Genomic DNA, 22,782 nt, shown 5'->3' on the forward strand with positions numbered 1-22,782 from the left:
ATCGACATCATTCTGTGGTCTGTACTACGCATACTTAGCAGCTTAGCACGAATAATTGAATCTTCCCAACATGTCTTGACGTACTTGAAGCAGATTGTTTCATCAGTGTTCACATGAAACAAGTTGAAGTCATTCAACAGGTCACACGTGCGAGCCAGACTAGATGTAGATTTTGAATGTAACAGTAATGTTAGTATTGTCAATGAGTAATAAATTCACGTTAGTATAATAAAACTCTGCACCGCATCGACAAAATATCAGAGGTTAATGATGAAATGTTCGAGTTATTTATTCATATTTCTTGCTATATTTTTTTAAAAATAAATCCCATTTCTTTTAATTTCAGATGTTTTATGCAGTAGCCACCACTATCGATTAATAGATGATGTGTTAAAAGAATATAGTGCTTTGGTGAGACCAGTTAAAAACTCGAACACTGTTACCAACGTTCACGTCGATTTCTTTCTCGCTCAGGTTGTCGAAATGGTAAGTACTTTGACAGTGAACTAGATTACTTGCTGATAAACAGCAAATAGACAAGTTTAGTGAGTGAAAGCACACTCTGTACCTTATTATTGATGTCGATATGAAACATGTTTTCATGCTGAGGCAATATAACAGGGGATAGAATATTTACCCCGTGGTAAAATCAAATCGACAAAGTCGTGCAATGCTCCATAAAAGAAACCTAATAATTGTATTTTAAACGTTTCCATTTCTCTTATTTTGTAATGGTCCAATCATATGAGCAAGGAAATACTCTATAGTTTTGAGATAATAACCCATTTCAAAATTGGCGAGTGGAACTAAACTCCCAGCTTGTAAAACGGTTGCATGGATAACAATGAACGAGAGAGCTTTGACGCCTACCGAGTTTCGTACAGTTGAACAAATAAATCATATTTGCTTTTAAAAATCTATGATAAAATTACTGTGTCGATAATTATAAAGACCAGACTCAAAACCTCCCAAGGGCTTATACATTTTGACATTCGACAAGATTGCTGCGAGTTAAAAGTAAATATGATATATGTCTTGCCTTTAAAAACGTCATAGGACGTCAGAGCTTTCTAATTGTCAGATAAACGAAAAAAGGAAATACTTGGAAAATAAGCATCGAATCCCTAACAACCATAACTACAACCATAGTAATTGTTTAATTAGATGGAGAAAAAAATATCATTCTATCATACAACTATCTTTTCCATTCCACTGGTATCTTCGTGGCGTCATTTCTGCAGCAGTATTTGTTTTCTATAGTATCATGGAAAAAGCCAAAGTTTTCCAGGTGAGAACACACCTGAAGAAGTCAGTCATAATTTAGCTAAACTCGAAGTATTAAACCACGAGCCAAGCAACTTCAAATCCTAACCGTGTGTGAGTTCATCCAGTGTATGTCCAGCTTACGATCTCTGTATCTCGATTAGCCAAGGGAGCGAGGCTGAACAAGACACAATGCCTAGAAACAATGACCTTGGCTGTAGCAATCAAATAATACTTTGGCTGGAAGTTTACAATTTGTAAGCATGAAACGTAAGTTCGTATACATTTTGGTTAAGTGTAAATGAGGTAAGAATTAATCATATATACAATTATTATAATATAATTGTATATCCTTGAAAAGAGAAATTATAACTGTAATCCCTAAGAGCCACACTAATGACTTTAAGTTCACAGATCTGAATAGGAAAATGAATCGACCATATTACTTATAAATGACATAGAATGCATAAGCTATAATTTCAAAAGAGTCAATCGTCCTAAGGCAACATTATTTAATGGGCAACCTATGTCTTAACATATCACATATCTATTTTAGGGATAAATAAGCAGGGCTTTCTCAAGCAATAATTATAGTGAAACCTTTAGCCCGTCACATAGCAAAATAAGACATTACCAAACTTCTTTAAACCAGATTTCTTACAGACAAAAATGGTAAATTGCAATTTTCAACTTACCAAGCATGTATTCAGATTTCATAAATGCTTTCAAACAATTAACAACAATTATGGACTAGAAGCAGAAATGCATTGATAATATGGTTATAACTTATTTTCATTGCGATATTTTACGTCTATTTGCTTGGTACTAGAAATAGATCAATTGCGTGAAGTACATAAGCATAATTATGAATATTGCTAAAACTCAACTAAATATCGTGAATGGCACGCGTGCATTGATTACACTTGCAGCCATGAGACATGTCCAGTGTGTTCATAATTGCTACTTTGAGTTTGAATAGTCATTAACTGTCAAATGTAAGTGCACTGCACTAGAAAGTCTATGGAAATTATATAGAATAAGTGACAGAAGTAGATTGAAAGAGGGAAGCCAGAAATGTCCCTAGTGCAGCGACTTTACTATCCATTCTCAGATATATACTCGGCAGCACAGTCTATTGGTTTGCAAATATTTGAAATAGTTGTAGTAATGTTTACAACATGAAATCGTGTTGATCACATATTGACTTACATTATTGTAATTTGCTATTTTGTTCAAATGTTTACTTTTTATACATGTCTGGTATTTTAATGTAAATTATGCTTACTTGCTACTAATAAAGCTCATACACGTCACACAGGGTAGGCGGGGATAACATATAGATTTGTGTATATGCACCAATTGGATTTAGCACAACTTTCTGTGCTAAAAGCTTAAGTTCAATTGTCTGGGCTGTTCTGGCGAACGACATCTTGAAGGCATAGTCAATCGACTCATACGAATTCTAATAGAAACTAATGATATGTGGGTGACGTCACATTAGTTATGACGTCACCCTGTTGTCTTTGTTTAGTGCAGTGTTAGTATTTTATGTTACATGTGTTTATTTTGTGGTATATTCTTTGGTATTTTCTTTTTGTTGTTAGTGAAGGTGTACAGAGTAAGGCTTTGCAGTATAACACAGATAATCAGCAATCATTGCACCGTCTAGTGGTGGAAAAGTTGTTGTTGGGTGATAACGTTGTAATACATGTAAAACTAAATGAATTGGAATACGTAATTACGTAAGTTTATTTCAAGAAACAAGTCTCTGAGCTGAAATTATCCTAGTGCTGAACAGAAATGCAGTAACAAAATATACCATCGGACAATACAGTTTACGTTGCATGGTAATGACAGTTTAATGCCACATTGCTGAGGTTGAAATTAATCTTATATATCCTATAGCAGCTATTTTGAATATTTGTATAATGCCAGAGCTAGAAAACAAATACTAGTACCAATTTTAAAGTCGAAAGCGTGATAACACGACTTCAATGACTGAAGCGTTGGTCACATGTCATATATGTATGCGTCACACCTGCAACTCGCTAGTATCATAACGCGGTAATTAGATGTCTATTTTATCTATTAGTAGTATAGTAATAACTTAAAATTGTGATTCATTGGGGGGGGGGGGAATGCGCTCAACCAGTGCTTTATCTAAGAATATTGTCTTTCAACTAACTTTTATTTTGCTTCAAAAATCTTTGGAACGATATGCCCATTGTTGCGAAAAAAATCATGATTCCACCCCCCCCCCTCCAATCCATGTTACTAAAGACAACGGTTGTATGTTTTTGTATTAAAACGAGCACTTTGACAAGACTTGTAATGTAAAATAAACATGTGTAACCGATATCGTTGAACTTACGCATACCCACAGTTGAGTATGTAAGCACACGCGTCCAACTGTCGAGCGATGAAACTTCAAACGAATGACCAATTAATAGACAATTAATTGCTGGGGGATGACAATTTAAAAACTTCTAATTGGTATTGCTATTGAAGCTATTTGTTTCATGGTAGAGTCACGTTCAATGAAGTGGTATACTTGCGCAACAACTAATTAATATGTCGTGACAATAATTGAATCTACCGTTGATATTGTCAATGTAAATTGTTAGTACTCAAGCTGATGTTGCTAAATACATAGGTGTCATATCATTACATGTACGACGCGTAGCTCTGTATCACCATTTAAACTATGCCATCGGAAAATAACAGCATACCAGTATTAAAGCAGGTGCCAAAGTCTATACAAGATGTGTGTGTGTGTCAGTAACATTGCTATTCGTCTGTTTCTGCTCTAACATAAAAAAAATCGCCCAATGTAAAATATAGTACTTCACATGGAATTGTGTGCACCAAAAAAGAATTGAAACGAAACATTTTACGTTCAGATCCTATATCTCGTCTAAGTTGTTCTTTTTGATTTACTATAACTTGTCCTTACTATAAATCAGATATAATCTTTGACCGAAATAACGACGGAAGATCTATAAAGATAATTCTATGAACTTTAGAAATGTTTCCTTTCGTTGATCTCATGGCACATCTTAGAAGTCGGAAGTATAATAGCGTTTCTGAAATGGTAGTCGTTCTTTTAGCATGGCCCTCAGAGACGTACGAATTGACCAAAGTCAGCAATCAATCAGGGCAAAAAGCAAACATTAAGCAGATGGAGGCGTCGGGACGATTACTCGATGCCTTGGAGAATTTAGCTGGAATCCACTTAAAATGAATAGCAATGGATTCAATTGTCAATGAAGGTTATTCTATTCCTCTCTCTGAAATGTAAACCAAATTGTCAATTTTATGGACGTGGTATACTTTGGCAAGACTAATTGTAATGTTACTTATTTTTTAAGGACAGAAAAGTTTGCCCATGTGAAAAACTTGAAATGTAACTATTGACTAAGATATTGGCTATATACACTTTGCAATCAATATATATATATATATATATATATATATATATATATATATATATATATATATATATATATATATATATATATATATATATATATATATATATATATATATATATAAACTTGAGATGTGCGAGGTAATTTGATATCCATATTACATATGCAGCTTTTAAAACAAAAATTGAGACAGTTCAACCCAAGCTTTCAGCTAACTATATATAGAGATATGCAAACCAAAATTATGCTTGGAATATGTTGATATAAGGTATTGAATGGACGTTGGTTAAATTGTGATTATAATGTGGTGGCGTTTCTGTTGACTTCCATAATAGTATAGGTTACAGTTTGAGGACTTCCTATGTTTACACAATATTGCTTACAGAGTGACGTTTAAATACCAGTACGACAGAGACACCACAAAAACGGTCTTCTGTGATCCACCAAATTGAACAACGATATAGAAGTAAGTTTTTGTCTATGACTATGTTAGTAAGCCGAAAACCAGTATTCCGCAGTAGCAATTGTGCTGATGAATATGTTTATTTTGAATAAAACAGAAGAACAAATCTAGTTTTCCAGCAGGTGACCTTTTTTACTCCCTAAATGTTATGGAATGTAATGTTATCATTACTATGTAAACAAAAAAAAACTTGATATGAGAGTCCCTGGTATGTACATTAAAATGACATGAGACTCGTAAAACCTACAGTAATAATATTTGTCGTAAATAAAATATGTGTATGACGTATTTTATGTGAGTTATGACTAAGCCAAATTCATAACAATGTATATATATCACACATATACACTTATAATGTATGTATTCATCGTAGTCGGAGTGCACACGCATAAAACTTACCGACCAGTTTCATATATCGACGTATATCACTTTTCTGTCACGTCGTTTTTCTCAATTCTGTGATTTATATTTTGCAACTGCCAGCCTAGTTACGAGGTAATAAAGTCGATTTCATGTCTTGGGTTTTTGTTTTCTTCAAAAGTTATATATTCATAACTTTTTCTCTGAAGTGTTTCTAGTCTGTTGTTAATATAGCTAATCCAAACATTTACGAACAGATTTTCTGCGCATGCAACAGTCGTCTGATTCCCACGCGCGCGCGCGCCTGCTTGGGGTACCATGCTACGTAAAACCTAGCCCTGTAACTGAAGTCAGTCATTAACAAATACTACATTAGTCTATTGAGGCACACGGCGTCTTATAACGGTGTTTGATGAGACGAAACTTGAATCATTTTTTGCAATCTATGACGAACAACAGTTTTTACATTAGTCTGAATGCTTGATTTAATGGGGTTTGTTTTGATAGATGGCAGTGGAATGACAACAGCTAGAAAAGAAGTTTGCGATCGGATGCGATTATGAAGAAAGTACAGCTGACATAGAATTTAGTACACTGCTATAATTAGTGTTTCTACTATGTACGGTCGTGATGGACAGAGGCTAATTTTAAATAAATACTGCATTTCCGTACACAGTCTCATTAATTAACAGATGCTGACACCTTGCGGGAAGAACGTGTTTGAAATGCCATCGATCTACATATCACTAACAAAAGATCACAGTGGACCCGGTATAGCCGACACTAATTTCCGTTTTTGTCTACTTCCCATTAGATCTCTATAGATTGAACAAAATACCACGGGGTCAAACAAGCGTACATCTTCATTCGCTGCGGTCCAACTGCGACAAATATTTGGAATATAGTTAACGCGTTTAATTTGGTAATATTTCTTTTTCCCCAATTGCTTAATATGACACGCCTTGGCTCGATTAATTGACTGAGCAACACATAATTTCGAAGCTTCTATCCAGTCGTAGTTTCTTCCGTCAATTTACCCCGTGTCCTGTAAAACACGAACACTGAACCCAGCACCTTCCACACAACGGAGAGTTTGATGACTAATAATTAAATCATACACTAGAATTCAGCATTCTTACCCTTACTAACCCGTGTGACCGAATAGCTACGAACAGATTAAGTACGCAAGCAGCATCTTAATCCCCAAAACGCCAATTATATATCAGGTATCGAATGCACACTATCACATGCTGTACGTTTTCAATATCAACTCAATATTATGTGGAAAAATAATTGAAAGAAAATGTACTTCTTCCTCGCAGATAAAAATGTAAATTATCAATATCGATGCATGTGTCCAGCAGTGAAGGGTTGATATGGTTCATCCCATTCTGTGTTTTGGTTTAGCGGATTTGCTCCGAGTAGAACGCTTTAGGATGACACTATAATTAATACATGGGGGTTGTTTGGGTCAAGAGCTTGGAGCACGGGACAGTCACATAATTCACGCAAATAATCATCTGCCATGATGTATAGCACGTGTCGTGTATCTGTTTACAAGCCCCCTTCCCCTTGGATATTCGCTTTTTCTATGACTGAAAAGGTGAACTCTGCTGATATAATATTGCGCAGATGTCTACTTTGTGTTTTAAGTGACTATGATAAAGCGCAAAGACTTATCCTATGATGGGTATAAAAACACAGTTCTAAAACCCACATATTGAAGTGTTCCTTCCCTGTATTTCCTATCCAGTGTGTGCAAATGACTCATATTATTCTATATTTTGGACTCCGATTCCCCTGGGAATACAGAGCTGCATGTATGTTGTACATTAAAAGTTCAACGATCGCCTGATACGCATGTGCAGGTCTTTTGTTTGTTGACAAACACTGCTTGATCACTTTGCAAGCGCTTATGTTCTCATTCCATTTTCCGCCCGCCAATTTGAAAATAGCTTTATTTGCATGGAGCCTAAGTTCGAATTCGTTCACAAGAGAATTCATTCTCTCACTAAGAGAAAGTTTTCGGTTAAGAAGTCCCTTGTTGATTACTAAGTTTAAGGTGCGTTGGACCACGAGACGCCGTACGTGATTGAATCAGACGACTCCTGCACCATAAGAGTCAAAATATGAACAGGTCTATTACCAATGCGTCTCCTTTCAAGGATTGGAGTTGAACTCATGCCTCAAAACTCACGGAATCGAGTTTATGATCTCGGGAACTTTCAGATACTGATTGTCATAATGGATATCACGAAATTGCATTTCATTAAAATAGGGGGAGTGTGTCTTATTGTGGATTTATATCTTCCGTACAGAAAGTTGGAAAGACGTATTATGTATATTAACAGATGGGACGAAGATTTTTTTAAAGAAAAATCTGCCGTATAATATTTATCTTTTAGTTGAGGTTTTAGTGAGTTGATAAGCTTGCCAAAAACAGACTAGAGGTTAAACGTGTTTCTTGTCAATAATGCAAAAGAAGGCCGGGAACTCTCCATTCACAAAGTATTATCGACATTGGTTCTTTGAAAGGCGCCCTTTTTAGTACCATAAATTCTAAATGTTTCAAGGATATTCATAAACACACACACACACACACACACACACACACACACACACACACACACACACACACACATATATATATATATATATATATATATATATATATATATATATATATATATATATATATATACATGTTTGAACGACGTCAGACAAGTCGTTTTGCCGACATAAGTGATATGTAATTCAATCAAGAACTGTAAGAACTAGAAGAGACTAGAAACGATTAGAGTATTCCCATACCAATTGTTATCTAACACCAAGTCACATCGAAGCATCGAAATTGAAACGTTCTTTAATTTCTGTAAAGTCTTTAAAAATTTTTTTTTATTAGCGCTGTCACGAAATCATGTGACCTTCATTATGTATATTTGCAAACACCCAGTCCTAGGACTGTCAATGTATACAACCCGGATAATGGATGATTGTTCGATTTAATGTTTCATTTACATTTTTCCAGACTGTCCATACCATTCGGACGTAAACATTATAGCCCCAGATCAATAAAATAACTGCTAGGCAGGAGAAATGTGTCTGTAATTGTCTTTGAAGTATTTCAAAAGTTTTAGCCTGCTTTACATGTTCAGCTAACGATTTCCAACCTTGTGAATGCATTTGCGAAGAGCATCATATTTATTGTGAGCTGGTTTGATATATACACTGCTGGCTTTACTAAAGCGTGTTTTATAATCGTGAATTTTGGAAACAGGTGTGAAGCATTGTAACACAGAGGGAAGGGGGGGGGGGGTAACAGTACCATATACATATACTTAATTCAAAGTGCATCCTTATTCTTTTGAATTAAGTATGTAATGCTCTGCTACTAATATTTGCATCGAGCGCGAGCACTCTACTCTCCAGCGAGACGCTTACATTCATATGGATATATATATATATATATATATATATATATATATATATATATATATATATATATATATATATATATATATATATATATATATATATATATATATATATATATATAGTTTTGGTAGTACTGGAACTCTTTCTTGGTTGTAACTCGGAGTTTCACGCATTGTGCGATCATCAGACAACTCAGACAACTACTAGTAGAAACCAGAGTTCCAGTACTACCACAACTATTACGCTCTGCCACTGCGGTATAGAGCACTGTCTTAGCAGATTGATACTCACCGAGTAATATATATATATATATATATATATATATATATATATATATATATATATATATATATATATATATATATATATATATATATATATATATATATATATATATATATATATATAATATAATATAATATAATTGTGTATAGTGCAAAGCCTAGATATAAGTATTAGATTTATAGTTTGGATGACTTTTTTCATTACAATCGTATTTTCTATTTTCAAACGCTCGTATCGTAAAGAACGATGTTTTTGTGTTTACTTCTTTCCAGGATGAAAAGCGGCAGATACTAAAAGTAAATGCTTGGTTAACCTTGGTAAGTAAACCACTTTTCCACTGAAATGTTTTAAATCGTTGCCACACTGTTACCATGACCACCATCACCTTCTTAATGCCACCACACCCACATCACCGCCGCCGCCGCCGCCGCCGCCGCCGCCGACGCCACAACCACCACCACCACCACCACCACCAACAACAACAACAACAATCTGCTTTCATTATAATGTAATGGCATTTTCATATCGGTTTGAAATATGACCAATGTATTTCTTTCTGGAGATAAGTTATGACATATATTAGTGTATCGTTCATGAAATATAGTGTATGTCAACTCTGAAACCTAAGACCTACTGCAGCAGTACTCTCAGAAATAAACTTGTATGATAATGTAACAAATTTCACCACTACCCTTGGTGGCTGATGATCATAGCGTTAAAGTATTCAGAAGAAATTCTATCGCTATGGGTATTCAAATGTGTTTATTGATCTACATTTTCCGAGCTGCAATCAGAATGACCCAACCCAGAGTATAAATTAAATTGTAAAATTGTATTGGACTGTTCCTTACTTTTAATATTATAGCTTCTTTTGTTTATATCCTTCGCCATATGTTTGTTGTTTGTCGGATCATTCGCCTCTTTACATACAAAGAGGTCAATACTTAACTTTCAATCTTAATGGAGAATATCAAAAGCTGTTTCTTGGATCATGAATTCGAACGAAGTCTTAACTATATAATGCTTGACAAGAAATCGCATCACATTCCCTCTAATGACGGTTCGCATGGGTTGGTTCGTTCACTATTTTACGTGCAGCAAGGTCCATAATGACAACATAATGTCGAAATCTCTTATATCATAGAGAGGGGAGAGATCTATGGTTATATAGATGTTTTATGGTCATTACAGATAAGATGTTGGTTGTTTCGTCACGCACTCGTGATTCACACGTGATAAATAGTCCATCCGTTGCACTTCATGGCTGAGTGTTTTATATAATGATCCGCGCAGAAGAATATTGTCTGCATGCATAATGATCGTCAATTTTGAATAAGGCATTCAAATTGCAATTGCATTTGATACTGGCATTAACGATTATCAATACTATACTTGAAGAGTGGTCTTTGTCCTGGTGCATGATAAGCAGTGCCGTAGCCTGACCAAATTGCCAAGGGGGAGGGGGGCAGCACTACGTCTTGGTGCAATCATACATTTAGAATTTAGTAAAGTGCTAATTTACATAAATTTGCATGTCATTTACATAATATCTATTTTAACTGACGCAATTAAATATCATATGTAAGGCCAGAAAAAAAATGCTGGTCAACGGGTAACCTAACCCATACATTGGGTAGGTTGGTTGATTTCATTTTTTCACAATGTTTGACAAGGATAATACAAACCATAACGTTAGCAAAATATTTCAGGTCGAGTTTAGATAGAACTTATTCAGTCATCTTGATACTATATCTCTTGCAAAAAATTCAAAAGCGAAACATTTCAAAAGTTTCAAACTTTTGATGGCCCAATGACTGATCAGCCCACTATAACGGTCGTAAACTTTTGTTCAATTCGTTTTAGTGCACATTGGATATGCAACAGCTTAATTTAATCTCAATTCATGCTTGTATGCATCATCAGAGCCAAGTAAACCACTGTATAAGATATTATATAATTTGGAATAGACTCAAATGTGTGTTGTTACATGAACTATTGAAATATCCTTAATTTTGAAAAAAATGCAAAGCCCGCATAAGGATATATTGCCCATCACCAGGTTGAACAGCTTTTTCTTTTTTTTCTGGCCTAATGTCGTATCCTTCAAAGTAGTTGCCGAAAAAATGGATGGTGCTTTCTCAAAAGTAACACAACTGAACAAAATAATCATTTTCTTTACCGGACTCCTAAAACTTTTATGGCCGCGTTTATGTTGGAACCTAAGGTGAACTCAGTGGATTCACAGCTTGTCATCATCATTATAATGGAAATGGAAGTTTGGATTTTGATGTCGAAAGTACAGCTCTGTTTACAAAACCAGGGCCATTCTTTCCATAGCAACGCTTCAAAATGGATTACGGAATAACAGTAGTGTCAGTGTGCAATGAGATAATTATATCAAACATTTTAACCAAATACAACGTTGAACACAATTATTGAAACTGGATCTTCAAAGAGTGGATCTTAAACTGAGTACCTAGTTTAATAGTTTTTCGGGGCCACCAAATATTCCAAAAAGAGATCTGCCGTTTTATCAGTATGGAATATTTTAATGTAAGATCGAGCGCATCTTCGGGGTCACTGCATGCAGCATAGCAGGCAACCTCACGTTGAACGACTTTTTTCCGTTTTTTTAGTTCACTCGCTGACATTATAATTGCGACTTGCTATCTTCAAATGAAAGAGACTTTCAAGACTGTACTGTTACTCGAGGAAAATACACAGTGCATGTGCACACTTCTTTTAATTTGCTGTAAAAAGTTACAATTTTTAGTAGTCAAAGTTAAGCCAGCGTACAATAGAGATATAAGATACATATTAGCGAGGAGTCAGTGTACAGTCAATGGTGAACCATCAATTTAAATCGCGCATGCTAGGAATCGTAAATAAATAACAATTTTAAAAACATCGCTTTTCTTTCTTTTTTCCAAAATCTCAGGGGGGGGGGGGCAGCTGCCCCCCTTGCCCCCTCAGGCTACGGTACTGATAATGATGCCAGTCTGAGGGGGGGGGGGATAAATTACGTGCCCAGTTTGGAATTGTGCCTGGGCGCTACGACTTGGATAATGCTGGAATTACAAATCTGATAGGACTGCATTGGAGTAAAACTGAAGCTGGGCTGTAGTGTTTATGTGGGGTGAGGGGGGGGGGGGCTGATAGGGGTGGCGGGGTGGTTGAATGGACTATGTTGCGTATTGGCTACATTTTCCAGAGCGTTATACAAACTTGACTTCTGTATGCAATCTGAAATCTCCATATTACTACACAGGCATGGTTGAATATGATGACACATTTTAGTGCTAGCTGGAGATCTAAAATACGTGCAAATAATTTATTAAATTTGAACTCTCTTGTGAACCTGTAAAAACAATGTAAACAGTCGTTCTGGTGCCATTAGAATACGAAATATACTTGTTAGTGAACCACGATGGAGTGACTGAGAATTAATACTTCAATACTAATGTCATCTCAGGTGTATCAACATTTATCTACAGCTGTTTGAGGGTTAGTAAAAACCAACACGTGTAGAAACAACTGCCACGGGGCTTTGAAAGGTTCACTGGTGTGTAACGGTGCTCGATAGACCTGAACATGCACTTTCACTGCTAATCCTGAGGAGAATACCAAACTTAGAGTAAAGACAACCCTTTCAACTATCTTATCATACAGTTTCCCTCGCGAAATATGTTGGTGCGAGGATATTTCTCTAGTTGGAGAAGTGTGCTTGCGGCGCTTGATTTAATTTTACATTCGATTTGCACTCTTCGTGAATGCTTGGCAAATCTTGGGCATATCATTTTACTGCTACCTGTCGCAAACAAACAAACAAACAAACAAACAAACAAACAAACAGACAGACAGACAAACAAACAAACAAACAAAAGGAGATGATGTAGAAATGACAATTGAGTAGAAGTAGATCAAACTTTCTTGACAATTTTGATGGCATGATAACGTACATTCTTTATTTTGCCATGCTGTGTAATGGCAATTACACAATAATCTTGGCAACGTATCGCGTATACAATAATACTTCGTTCGTTGGGGGGGGGGGGGGGGTGTCATTGCGAATCCTGAACTTCATTTTCGCACTTCTAACTAACTTTATTAGATAGCGTTTACACTTTCAGTGGTGATATTCTGCATTTATCATTGAGATGATGATAAATTGATGAAAATTTACCACTAATGTGATGTTATACAGTAACTGTGCCGGATTTCCGGTAATATTTTAATGCATTTACTATGTTTTTACATTGCATTAATCGTAGAGATAAAACAGCTACAATTTTCATCAAAACAAGAAGAACATGACGACGTCACACTTTAGAACGTTCGTTTAGGGGTCTTGGTCTAAACGAGCGAAGTTCGTTTATTGAACTTGTGTGATATTGTGATTGTGCGATCATCCCTATTAGAGGGCCTTTGTTTTAGTACACCGTATCCCTTCTCTACATCGTTAATTGTTCATTACTTAACGTACAGCATGCAGAAGTCACGTAATAATCTTGCCCTTGGCACTGGTCCAGGCCATCCGTGTTATTTCTGTTCCGTTTCATTCAAATTATACCGTACGTGTTATCTTGAAGGACTAACGCTACCACACTATTGCAGCTATCCTAAATGTCATTTCATTTTTTAAAAATGTTTACCTGTCTCGATAAAAAAATCAAAATGGCAGTTAGAATGGCTGGAATGGTGTAGTAGAGGTCGTCCTTCAAGCCTACAGGTAAACGGTATAAATTAAAACTCTCTGCAGACTTGTTCGTGAAACTGAGATATAAATGTCAATTGGGTAATCAGCCCAAATCAATAAGCATTATTCTGCTCTATTGATAACAAAAACACGTATTCATAGTTGTCTAATGCTTTGCAGATAGCAACAGATTCTCGACTTCCCAATCTCAATTAGTCAAGCAATTCGACGTGAAATTTGATGTTATGCTCCAATTTAGGCTAGAATATCAACTCTTGCTTGGCTAAATCGTCACATTTCGTGTGAGAATGATTTATTTCTGCAAATAACTTTATAACCCCATGGTTGAATTCTTTCTATTCATAACCAGTAAACGACAGAGGTGTTTAACCTAAATATAGCCAATTGACACTAGGGACTATGTACATGTACAATGTCACACTGACAAGTTGAGTTGGCTTTTTCAAGGTGATAAATTAACGCTACTGATAGCAAGGGTTCATTTCCAATCCGTGACAAATTACGGCCAACACTTCTGCAGCTTCAATACTGCATAAGCCAGAAGCAATAGCATCTCCTTATTACACGATTTATGTATATCCCGTCTGTACATACATACATACATACATACATACATACATACATACATACATACATACATACGTACGTACGTACGTCCAGTACAGACGGACGGACGGACAGACAGACAGACAGACAGACAGACAGACAGACAGACAGACAGACAGACAGACAGACAGACAGACAGACAGACAGGCAGGCAGGCAGGCAGGCAGGCAGGCAGACAGACAGACAGACAACACATCGCTCAGTTTTTAAGAATGTACCAAATGGCATGATTTCTGACGTTCTAAGAGGTGATGAGCTGTGACAAAAACATAACTTCGTTCTCTCTGTAATCCTCTTTTAATGGTGAAATCCATTTTCACACTGTCATGCATAATTTGACTAAAATTATAATATCAAACGTTACATTCACATGTGTGTCTGCAAGGTAAACTAGTACAAAATATACAGTGTAATAATGTTTTTTTCCAGAAAAAAAATAGCTAGTGTATGGAACAACGCTTGAAATTAAACTGTGCTTACTGTTCATGACTGAGAATCGTGAATTCGGAACAAAGTATCTGCAGTATATTCAGTACAGCAATATTGCTTAAATATAAATCTAGTTTCACACCTCATCAGCCAAAAAAATAAATTGATTTAACGTTAACTGAAACTATATGAAATAACTGATTCAGTTGATGCAAGTGTACATCACACTAGGGGCTAATATATTATGAATTAGTCTTTAAGCTAATATGATGAGCCGCTGAGCGGACAAAACCCGGGCCTTTTAAGCACTTACAAACATGTCAGAAAGAGTGATCCATTGACACTGTACTGATTGACGGGTTAATTATAAAATGTATGCATTATAATTTAAAGAATCCTCACACTACTTAATCGATAATGATTGATGACGTCATCATCGATGACGTCAATGTGTGATTACCAACAAGGATGATAACGTGCAATAATACTAATATAAATTAAAATTTGGGATAATGAAATCCTGGTTGTACAAATAAAAATGAACGATCTAGGATGTGCTTTGAAGATAGTATAATCGGAGGAAAATAAAGTATTTCTACTACCTAATTCAAGACGCGTGCAAAGGTCACAACTGTGGAAAATTACATCTCACTATTTTGGTGGTATATCAGTTATGAATAATTCAACTTTTAATTGCAACTTATCCAAAGAGTATTTAAGGCACTAAATAATACATGATAATGATACTTTGAATAATTCATATCATGATATTGTATATTTTGATGTCTAAATTCGGTCGTAAATTAGACTGTCCTTTTTATGTTCCAACAGAGATGGATTGATGAATATTTAACGTGGAATAAGTCGAGCTACGGAGACATTGATAACATCAAACTGCCGTCTCATATGATTTGGATGCCAGACGTTGTTCTGTATGATAAGTAAGTAAATCCTACTTTTTCTAACATATATTACCGTTTTTACTTGTGTTCCATTTGGAGAAATTATTGATGTCTATTCTGACGTAATTGTCATCACTTCCGGAGATAATTTATCAAATCTGACAAGAAAACCATTATCAATAGATATCATCACCTAGGAGATGACGCTACTTGGTGAATGAGTATGCTAATGGTGTCAAGGTTCATATTTTGTCTCATTCGTTAAATAGTTGTAATATGTACAAACAGAAGAAAAAAATGAATTTCTTAGTTTAAGTTCAAAGTATCGCATCGAATCACGACGTACGGTAAGTCTGGGAAACATTATCTCTCGGCCGATCTAATCCGTAGTTTAGATCTTCATGCATCTGTTCAATCTATAATGTTCTCTGAAAGCAGATTTTAAAGTTGTTATCTTTTTTTTACTCGAAATACCTTTCAGTTTGATGAATACACAAATTCGCCAAAATCAAAAAGAGCAGTCGCGATATGTTGTACATTGTCATTACCCGAATTAGACATTTTTATTTCTCAACTGTTGCTGGCGCTCTTTTAAATCGCCTCTCAACAGATGTCGCTGACGATTCTTGTTTGAGTCGTCCCACTGCTGTTACGGGTGTCAGAGCTAAATTCATTTCATTCAGGATATTTGGTAATTTTCATTATGAACTCTGATATGAAGTCAAAATGCATTTAAACTTTGTGCAATACAGTGACATTCTGTTACGTAACAACATAAGCCTTCGAATTCGACATCTCTGACCTCGCGTGTTTCGAAATTGTTTGAACCAGGTACGATTGAAGTGTTAGCAAGATTAATGGATAAGACTCGTGTTACGTGACTATAACGTTGAATTAGCCGACCAACTAGTTTCTTCCCAATCCATCTATTTTACGTGGTACCGGTACCACCTTGGACTGTGTGTAGAATAGAACTCACAACGAAACATTCATATCTAGTTTCAAAGAAAGCCAAGCTAACGACGTGGTTGATTTTATTACACGACCAATCTCCGTCTCCGTTCTTCCTATTAGATGGGCTACAAACCCAACTTATAAATATTTTTCAAGCAAACACAAATCCCTCTTCTTAGAGTATGACGTATTACATGTATTAGGTCTTATCACCTGAGATTCAATATCCAATCACCTTGTCTAGATATCTCAAAGACCATAAAATAGTTGTGCAATGTTATATTCCTACTTTTTACAGAACAATCAAATCATACGATGAAGTTCTAAAATTAACACATCACGTCATATTAAACTTGCTGACGCTTCAATCGTACCTGGTACAAACACTTTCGAAACACGCGATGTTGAGATGTCGAAGACTTATGTTGTTTATATATATACGTAACAGAATGTCACTGTATTGCACAAAGTTTAAATGCATTTTGACATCATATCAGAGTTCATAATGAAAATTACCAAATATCCTGAATGGAATGAATTTAGTTCTGAGACTCGTAACACTACAGACCAATTCGTTGCACTTGTTAGGAATACATTTTCCTACAATACAATATAAACCAAGTTCGATCATTATATGGTTCTACAAATAAAAGTAAATGCTTTTTTTCAAAGTTCTTTGATAATCATTCTTGAAGTACATGACATGTACAGTTGACGAGGATTGATGCATTGGCGCAATGTATTCGGTTTAAAAGTATTTTAGTTGGCCAGATTTTTCTCCGCGACAATCAAATTGCAAATTTGAGCATCCAATAACCAGATTCTCCTTATTGCAATCAAATGTTATAGGCACGTTTTTTCACAAACATAGCATCGCATTTCTGATCTTAATTCATTTTCTTTTCCAGTGCTGATGACCACTATTTCAACTTTTTAAAAGACAAAATTGCAGTTATATATAATAGTGGTGAAGTAATGTGGGCCTCTCCGATAATTCTGCGAAGCCACTGTCAAATAGATGTGACTTATTTCCCATTTGATAGCCAGGAATGTCGTCTCAAGTTCGGTCCTTGGCAACATGAAGGAACGGAAGTGAATCTAACTGGGGGAGGTAGGTATTGTACGAATGTATTTGGTTTCATTAAATTGTGAATACCTGACGAACTTTGATCTGTTGTGGAACCGTATTTTTGTATTCGAAATTCGTATTATTGCTTTTCGATAGAATCAGTCTTTCAGTTCTTTATTTTCGTATTCGGTAAGTTTTTTTTCTGTATGTAGGACAATGAATTGCATTTCATATGCTAAATATTATACGTTTTTTGTTATGAGTTAACGATGGCTTGATTTACGACTAGAGTTTACAACTCGGCTAGTCTTGTCGTAAGAGTGTGATCTGCACTCGGAAGGTTGTTGAACAAAACCGAGGGTGAGAGCATCTGTGGTACATGGTGCGATGCGATCAGGTCATCTATATCAAAAGAAAACCGACGATCTAAAACCTATCGTTTATCTCAGCTGGCTTTCTCATTTTGTTCTTTTTCTTCTAATGTCAATTTACCCTTGATACAACTACAGAGGGGTCCACCTATATAATGTGGGCTTTAAAGTGTCCTGTCCTTCTTTAGAGATTTAAAGAGTGATGGTTTTAGTCAACGACACTAAAGCTATATATCGTAGAAAATTAATAATCATTTCCCTCATCCTCATCCTCATCCTCATCATCCTCCTCGTCCTCATCCTCATCATCATCATCATCATCTTCATCATCATCATCATCATCATCATCATCATCATCATCATCATCATCATCATCATCAGTATAAAACCACCACCACCACCACCACCACCACCACCACCACCACCACCACAACCACCACCACCACCACCACCACCACCACCACCACCACCACCACCACCACCACCACCACCTATTTTCACACAGTCATTGTGATATTTAAGCAAACAATATTGTACTGATTTACTCTCTTTTTAACAGGTGACCAGTCGGTATTCAAAAGCGACGGTGAATGGGATATGACTGGTGTTACCGCAGAAAATAACGTTCAATTCTATCCAGACGCCCCTGGAATACCATACACGGACGTTTCATTTTACATTCACTTGAAAAGGAGATCACTATATTACGTATTTAATCTAATAATGCCGTGTGGTTTGATATCCGGTGTGACCTTACTGACCTTCTTCTTGCCACCTGAATCAGGAGAAAAAATAAGTCTAGCAATAACTGTGCTTCTGTCATTAACGGTGTTTTTGTTACTTGTTGCGGAAACAATGCCGCCCGCTAGTGTTGTACCCGTTATAGGTATGTACCTTCGTTTTTAACTTTAGTATTAAATTGCAAATGTTGATGTAACCTTATAACATTGCAGATACGTCCGTTTGAAATATTGCTTTTGGGACTGTTTTGATACATTATCACTTCTAATTGATAATTAATAATAATGCTGGTATTTTAATATTTATAGCTTTGATATTTTTTTTCTAATATCGCATATTTAAATTGTGTGCGTCCGTCATAACAATAAGTGAACACGTGAAAATTTAGGCAGCCTATAGAGCATATAAATGTCTCGCGATCGGATCATTTTATTGTAAAATGGGCTTATAGAGAGTGGTTTTCCAGGCTCACTGTCAAAGACCACTAGCAGGAAACAGACGTCAAACCAGACACTTCATCTACCTTTATAGTAACAATGACAACAAACAAATGTGATGACAGACGCCCATGGTCTCCATAACCACAGTGTCGTGTCCATTTGCTAACGTTATTATGTTTTGCAATCTTTTATGGCTCATAAACCAAACTATGGTGTTTACACAGTGTCATTTCAATCATGTAATACGGTACTTATCACACTGTATGATCTTATTCACCAGGGCAATATTATGCATGTACCATGGTCACAGTCACGTTATCGCTGGCGATGTCCGTAGCTGTGTTAAATGTACACTACCGAAGCCCCGAAGGAACACCCTTACCCAAATGGTTACATTCACTAGTGTACGGAACCGTCGGACGTCTTTTTGGAGTTACAAAGAAGGAAAAGAAAAGGGGTGAGAGAGCAAACACTGTGGAGATGACAAGACTTCTTGATGTTCAAGTTGACGGAAATATCTGTAACGTTGTTCGACGCATGGGTAATAACAGTAGCCCCATTTTTGGTCGTCAACAACAAAATGGATCTTTAAGACCGGGAAAACAGAAACCGCCACAAAGTATGATACAAACGCATGAAGAGTGTCCCATCATGCATCACTTGTTGACCGAATTTAAGACAGTGTCATCGTACTATGAAAGAAAGAATCGAACGGAGCATGTGCAGAATGATTGGAGATTGTGTGCCATATTGTTAGACAGACTATTTCTTGTCATTTACTTTTTTGGAAGTATTTCAACAATTCTCATAATTTGTGTTCAACTGAATAATACGTAATGAAGCGATACCAGGAGAACTGGACCCTGAAATAGAGAGACATTACACGTCATGTGCCTTGTTGGGGTTGTCACTATATAATATATATACATGCATGGAATCGAATTTTCAAATAAACTTGTGAGAGGTTTGATGGCAACAACTCACTACTTGTATGTATTCATATCAACATCACTTTATTACGAAATTGCCAGACTTTGTTATTAAACACTGAACAATTCACAAGACCCCGGAAAATATCGATGAGAATACCATGTATTCGGAAATTATCGGTTACAGCACCTCACTGGTATTTTTTTTTATATTAATGCGAGTACAATATATTCGGGAACTGTCGGTGACATTTAGAAATTGTCGGTGAGAGTACAAAATATTCGGAAAATGTCATTAGGGAATACAATATAATGAGTGAGAATTCATATATTCAGAAGCAGTCGATAGTAAGAGTAACGTATCTTCAACTATAGAGTACCGTACCTCAAATATGGCGGGGGGGGGGGGATGGACGAGTCGTCCATAGCCAGAAACAACGTGGAAAATGACGCCAACTACTTCGGAAATTATCGGAAATAGTTCGTATATTCGTTGTCATGCAGAGGTGTACCACACCAAACAGTCTTATAAATGAATGTTGTGCATTCAGGAAATACTCGAATTCAAGTTTGACGTTCGCCATCCGGTAGACGGTGTAGCCTTGGACAAAAATAATTCGTTGGACGATATGCACAAGACGTGAGTTTGTCGAAGAACACTATACACAAGCGTCTGTGACATTCATACGATGACATATCTGGAGCACGTCTACAACATTCCCTGTTGCAAGAAGAGAAATCCTCGTGAAACTGCAAGACAACGTTGACATCGTTGTGTTACCGATAACAGTTTGAGGAGCACGTCTACAACATTCCCTGTTGCAAGAAGAGAAATCCTCGTGAAACTGCAAGACAACGTTGACGTCGTTGTGTTACCGATAACAGTTTGAGGAGTGAATGAATAATAATGTTTAATACGAGGTTGACTGCTTTAAAATGAAACATTTTCCAGGGATTCTTTTTCAATATGGAATTTTGGATATTTATATCTATATTTTTTAAACTAAGCTGTATTCCATAATCGTATATTGAATTCTTTTTTCATACTAACGATTATAGTTTGCTATACGATTTTATAATTTAGTATAATAAGCATGCTATAATATTTGCTTTAATTTGATTTTAAAAATTATGTATTCTGACAGAATGCTAAGTTGTTAATGTGTAGGACGCGACTTGTGTCATATCATGTCCATTAATTATATACGGTATTATAGGGTGAAACACCAGCTTGACTTTGCGACCAATCTTGCACCTAATTAAGGGGGCTTTTTGAAGGATATTTATTTTAGGATATTTATTTTAGCATTACACTCTTGTATCGTCCATGTAGTTCAAGTTGCCATTCCTCATTTATTGCAAAGCTTGTCCTTACATTGATGATCAGGAGCTTTGAATATTTTTTTCCCGAAACCCGATAGGGTTTTGATACTTTTGTTCAGACAATATGCTCGATTTGAAGATGACGGATTTGTCTAACATGGCAATTCGGTCACATATTGGTCACTGATAGATTTTGGAGTGTACAGAAGTTTACTTCGGAGTCTATAGTTAACGCTTAGTTTGGTAAGATTGAGTACTCATGATCGACAAGGAATTTAACACATACTTCTTCTCTCTTCCTTTTATATAGTTTCTTACTGTAGAACTAAGAAATGTTGTTTTCCTTGCTTTTACGTTATGCTCAATATTCTGGTCGTTGAATTTATGTCATTCACCTGTTTTAGGCATACAAAAATTCTCGCCTGACATTAGTACACTTACATGTACAATGTGGACATATGTAAATGTGTGGTGACGTCATTTACTTACGTGAGAAAGTGAGAGATCAAGCGAGACATACGAAACTACGTCACGCGTGTATAGTTTGTTCTAAAGTAAATGAAAGCAAATGTCTCGTCACATCCGAATGCGAATACACTACAAACACTAAGGGCAGCAACAGAACTAAAGCGAGCAACTTCAAAAGATTCAATGACGGAATGTCTACTTAGCTTATCACTGGCGAAGTTACCATTGCCTGGGTTACTGGCACTGTTTTCCGACGGACAATTCCTTCTCCATTTGCCACAGACGAACCAAGCCCCTGTATTTATTTGGTCGTCTCAACACACGTTGTCCCTGTGGTATCACTTTTCTCTCTATCGATTCTAATGATAGTTTCCTTTGTTACGTTTTTCACCTGTTCTTTTTTCCGTCTAGTTGCTCTGGCTTCGTCTTTATGAGTAATTTTCCTTTCATCGTCAGAACCATCTACAAGCTCGTGAGTTTCGTACTGTTCTACCAACCCAGTCTAGGTCGGATTTGTCGGCCATATGAATACATTTATGCCTGTGTGCTGATAGCTCCGTGAATACTGGTGGTTCGTTGTTCTTTCAAAGCGGATACTA

At 36.1% G+C, this 22,782-nt stretch overlaps 1 protein-coding gene across 1 annotated transcript; it reads left to right on the top strand.

Moving 5' to 3' along the window:
* Positions 1-342: 342 nt before the first annotated feature.
* LOC144446804 (neuronal acetylcholine receptor subunit alpha-10-like) lies at positions 343-20,944 on the top strand (the record flags this gene model as incomplete). The annotated part of the gene is made up of 6 exons (XM_078136644.1): positions 343-486; positions 9,507-9,551; positions 15,818-15,927; positions 17,751-17,953; positions 18,842-19,168; positions 19,744-20,944. Coding segments are annotated over 6 exons (1,386 nt in total), but the record flags the coding sequence as incomplete, so codon positions are not given.
* Between the last annotated feature and the right edge of the window lie 1,838 nt (positions 20,945-22,782).

This window comes from Glandiceps talaboti, chromosome 15 (genome assembly GCF_964340395.1).
Source record: "Glandiceps talaboti chromosome 15, keGlaTala1.1, whole genome shotgun sequence".
NCBI classification, from domain to species: Eukaryota; Metazoa; Hemichordata; class Enteropneusta; family Spengelidae; genus Glandiceps; species Glandiceps talaboti.